Consider the following 4,694-nt stretch of genomic DNA (forward strand, 5'->3'; position numbering starts at 1 on the left):
CTGTGCCACTGAAAGTCTCAGGAAAATTCATGATAAGGAGTCCCTGGACATACAAGAAGCCCCACCACGGCGCTTTTGTTTGAAATACTGTGAGGGGTTGACTAACAGTTTTCTTCCATTTGCCCTGTTCTACCTCATTGCTGCTTGCTTGTCCCACTGCTGTACTGCAGCGGTGACGCACACCAGGCCCTAAGCACTGCTAACCTCAGCAGTGGCTTATGGCATCAGAGCTTAAGGTGCCATATTTGTGTATTGGGAAGATAAACCCTTAATCCTTCTTCTATGCCCAGGTACAGCTATGAACAGCTGCATTTGCAATTCGATAGTGGCACTGCTCTGGCCTTGGCAGCATGTGTGAGAAGTTAATTGAGAGGGACTTGGTACGAGCAGAGTGACTGTGAGGACATGGTATCTTCACGTTAATGTGAAGGAAGGTCTTTGGGACTGTCCAGAGTGATTGTGGCCTGCCTTTGGTTACAGGCAGCCGGCTCTTCCTTTGTCCGTGGTGCCAGCAGTTTAGCTCCTTTAGACCTTCCCCACTTAGAGTGAAGGTTTCCCAGCTTGGTCTCTTATCTAAAGAGAGTACAAACCTTTGTGCTTTCTGCCTTTAAACTTTTTGCATGTGCTAAACTAACCCACGGGGAACACTGCTAAAAACTAGGCCAGGACTGAAAGAAGTTTATCGAGGACATGAGCTTCTGCCCAGCTCGCAGCCGTGAGCTCCAGTGGCTCTTGGCACATTGTCCTGTGCTGGACGAGACACTCAGTTACCCACTCTTCCGCTCCTGGCTGCAAGGACCGCTCAGCTCAGCCCCCCGGCTCCAGCCAAAACAGCAAGGGGAGGTGCTCAGGTCCCTCCAGCCTCTGCCCCTACCAAGGGGCAGAGCAGACAGTCCTTGCCCAGCCTCTGCGGGGGAACCAGCTGGTACCTGCCTGCCAGCTGGAATATTCTTAACTGCTAATGAGAAAGGTGATAAACAGTGGGTGGAAAAGAAGAGAGGAGATGGGGAAGAGAGCTTCAGAGCTTAAAAGATTAATCATGATGGTGTGAACTGTAAGGAACCATCTTCACCAGAAGAGAGATCCTCTGCAGATGGCTTCATTGTGCTTGCTGTATGTACATGTTATCCCATTGTCTCTGAAAAAATAAGAAAAGGTAATGTCTAACTCAGTTGCTGGCTGGCACAAAGAATATTTCAAGCACAAGTGGGGCTGCAGAGAGACATGGAGGATATGGAAGGCTCCAGCGATGGCTTCCCCTGTGGAATGTGATGATTCTCCAAGGTTTCAAGGAGACCAAAGATGTCTGTCAACCGGCATACGAAGTTGAGTGTTGGCTTCAGCTCAGAACCTCCCTTCAGTGCCCTTGTCCAGCAGCCTCCTCAGCACTGCTACTGGGACACCCCTCTGTCAACTGACAGACCACACAATGCCTGCCTGGCCCCTGCAACCCCCAAACCCACAGTAGTGGGGTTTTGAACCGCAAATTTCCCTCCTGTTAGTGGAGGACAGAGAGGAGCTTCAGTTTGTTGGCGAGTGCCAAAAGCTCAGCCTGGGAGCCTTGAGAAAGCACAACCAAGAGGAGGGTCCCCAAGTGCTTTGTCCTCCTCTGGCACCCTCTGCCTGGCAACCTGTTGGTAATGCATCCCATTCCTGGCACCTCTCTGTGGGGAAACTGAGGCATTTCACACGGATGGCAGCGCACCATTGAGTGCCCATGGGGGGTGGAGTGGGGGCCTTGGTGCGGGAGCAAGTGCCTCCTCCTGGGTGACAGCAGCATGAACTGTGGATGTCCAGCTCTGGATCGTGGGGTGCAAAGACTGCCATGGGTGCAGGGTGCACCCCAAACCCTTGCTCCCTGGGGAGCACAGCCATGCTGAGGAGCAAGGCTGTGCAAGCAGAGCTGCCAAATGAAAGGTGCAGTGCAGAGCCACCTCTTTATATTTGACCATGAGCCGTGGTCTCCAACAATGACAGCGCGGGCCAGAAACAGGTGTCACCTTAATACCTTCCCAGGAAAGCCAATTACCCTGGATGATTATGATTAATAATTCTCTAAGCCCTAATCGCGCTGACACCAATGCCTGGAGCTTACCCCAGGGGACACTTTATAAGGGGCGCCCTGCGCAGGAGAGCGCAGCCGCTTCTCCTCGGGGTGAAGGCGAAGGCTGAGAGGTGGCGGGAGCCACACTTCCGAGGTGATCCCCCCCACGCTCAAAAAACACCCCTGAGTAAGAGGAAAAGGCACCTCACGAACCGCAACCATGAATGGAACAGAAGGCCAAGACTTCTATGTGCCCATGTCCAACAAGACTGGGGTGGTGCGGAGCCCCTTTGAATACCCCCAGTACTACCTGGCTGAGCCCTGGAAGTTCTCAGCACTGGCTGCCTACATGTTCATGCTGATCCTGCTTGGCTTCCCCATCAACTTCCTCACGCTGTACGTCACCATCCAGCACAAGAAGCTCCGGACGCCTCTAAACTACATCCTTCTGAACCTGGCGGTTGCAAACCTCTTCATGGTCTTCGGAGGCTTCACGACCACCATGTACACTTCAATGAATGGGTACTTTGTCTTTGGAGTAACAGGGTGCTACCTTGAAGGCTTCTTTGCTACACTGGGTGGTGAGTTTTCCAAATATTCAAAAATATTCTGCCAAGAATTGCCCAAGATTTTAAGAGGTGGAGGGAGGAGGCCTAGATGATCTTTGTATCTGGAAGGTCCTTGGTCTGCTGCTGATGTGGGCCAAGGCAGTTGCAGTGTTTCAGGGTGGGAGGTGAAGAAAGTGACAGATGACGCTTTTTTTTTTTTTGACCTTATTTTGGTAGGCACCTGCTCAGTATCCTGAGAACAACAGTGCAGCAATGAAAAGCAACCAGTAGCAGATTTTGCAGTTGTTGGATTTGCACATCTTTTTGGCTTGCTTTTTGACTTGAGAGATGATGAATTTGTTCCTTCTGTTTCATGGGGCTGAGTCTGTCATTGGCTCTGATGTGGCGCATGGTGGCACGGGCTAGCAAAGCTGGCTCTCCTCCCCCTGCCAGCCAGGTGTTGACCTAAACAGATGTTAAATAAAAATTGTGTGTCTAAAAATGCCCTTCTTGGTACATCTCAGCCTTTAGCCACAAGCAACTCTTTTACTGGTTTGGTTCTTGTGGCACAAGTTTCCTGGGAAGCTGTGGGTAGAAAGGGGAAATCCTGGGATGATAGGCACCCACTGCATCTCAAAGTGGGAGTGTAGGCTTGTAGGTGTAGGTGCTATCCTGGATGAGTGGTAGAATCCATCCATCCATCTCAGAAAACAGCAGCAAAGTGGTTACTGTGGGTCAGCAGTGCAGTGAGGAGCTGTCTTCTCATGCCTTCCTACTGCATCTGCACTTGGCCTTTGTTCATTTCTCTTCCCCAACCCTTGATGGAGTTTTACCTGCTGCCAGAGGTCTTCCTTGGGAACAACAGTCTGAGGATGCCTCGTGCTGGCATCAGTACATTTTTCTTCTCCTGTTGCTCAAAGTCCCTATGTCCCCATCCCTCTCTCTCCCTGGTGCAGGTGAAATTGGTCTCTGGTCACTGGTTGTCCTGGCGGTCGAAAGATACGTAGTGGTCTGCAAGCCCATGAGCAACTTCCGCTTCGGGGAGAACCATGCCATCATGGGCGTTGCCTTCTCCTGGGTGATGGCCTTGGCGTGCGCGGCTCCTCCACTGTTTGGCTGGTCCAGGTAGGGAGGGTGCTGTGCCTGGTGCCGGGGCCACGGAAGCCTGGCTGGTGGTGGCTCGGCCATGGTTTCCAGCTGGTCTCCTCTGCCAGGTGCTGACCTGCCTGGCTCACCTTGCAGGTACATCCCTGAGGGCATGCAGTGCTCGTGCGGGATCGACTATTACACTCTGAAGCCAGAGATCAACAATGAATCTTTTGTCATCTACATGTTTGTGGTTCACTTCATGATCCCGCTGACAGTCATTTTCTTCTGCTATGGGAACCTGGTTTGCACTGTCAAGGAGGTGGGTACCTGCCAGTGGCCATCCCCAGTGCTGGGAAGGGGTCCACACCATGCTGCAGGCTGGTGACAGAAAGGTCCCTCAGGGCACCAGGCTGGCTGTCCACAAAGGGGGAAATAGGAAACCCCAGATGTGCAGCTCAAGTGCCCTGACCCTGTGTCCCGTGCTGGTGCAGCCCTCCCCAGCTCCATCACGTTTCCGTTCCCTTCCGCCTGCAGGCTGCTGCCCAGCAGCAGGAGTCTGCCACCACCCAAAAGGCAGAGAAAGAAGTGACCCGCATGGTCATCATCATGGTCGTTGCCTTCCTGATCTGCTGGGTCCCCTACGCCAGCGTCGCTTTCTACATCTTCACCAACCAGGGCTCAGACTTTGGGCCCATCTTCATGACCATCCCGGCTTTCTTTGCCAAGAGCTCTGCCATCTACAACCCTGTGATTTACATCATAATGAACAAACAGGTAACGGGCAGGACGCCAGGCAATCTCCTTTTTTGTGTTTCACCTTGCGACAGCTTGCAGAGAGTTACAGCACCTCAAGGTACCAGTGGGCTGGGAGGGGAGTTTGTTTCCAGGTGATCTTGTTCCAGCATGCAGGAGGGCGACTGTGCAGCTCATCCTTGGCATTGCAAGGATCTCATACGCGCAAGCCCATCCTCTCTGAAACGACCCAGGCACTGGGTCGGTGGAGGAGCTGGGGC

At 52.7% G+C, this 4,694-nt stretch overlaps 1 protein-coding gene across 1 annotated transcript; it reads left to right on the plus strand.

Annotated features, from left to right (window-relative positions):
- Nucleotides 1–2,144: 2,144 nt before the first annotated feature.
- On the plus strand, nt 2,145–4,474 carry LOC104618675 (rhodopsin; the record flags this gene model as incomplete). The annotated part of the gene is made up of 4 exons (XM_010284327.1): nt 2,145–2,625; nt 3,549–3,717; nt 3,835–4,000; nt 4,216–4,474. Coding segments are annotated over exons 1-4 (955 nt in total), but the record flags the coding sequence as incomplete, so codon positions are not given.
- Between the last annotated feature and the right edge of the window lie 220 nt (nt 4,475–4,694).

This window comes from Phaethon lepturus, unplaced genomic scaffold (assembly GCF_000687285.1).
Source record: "Phaethon lepturus isolate BGI_N335 unplaced genomic scaffold, ASM68728v1 scaffold47863, whole genome shotgun sequence".
Lineage (NCBI taxonomy): Eukaryota > Metazoa > Chordata > Aves > Phaethontiformes > Phaethontidae > Phaethon > Phaethon lepturus.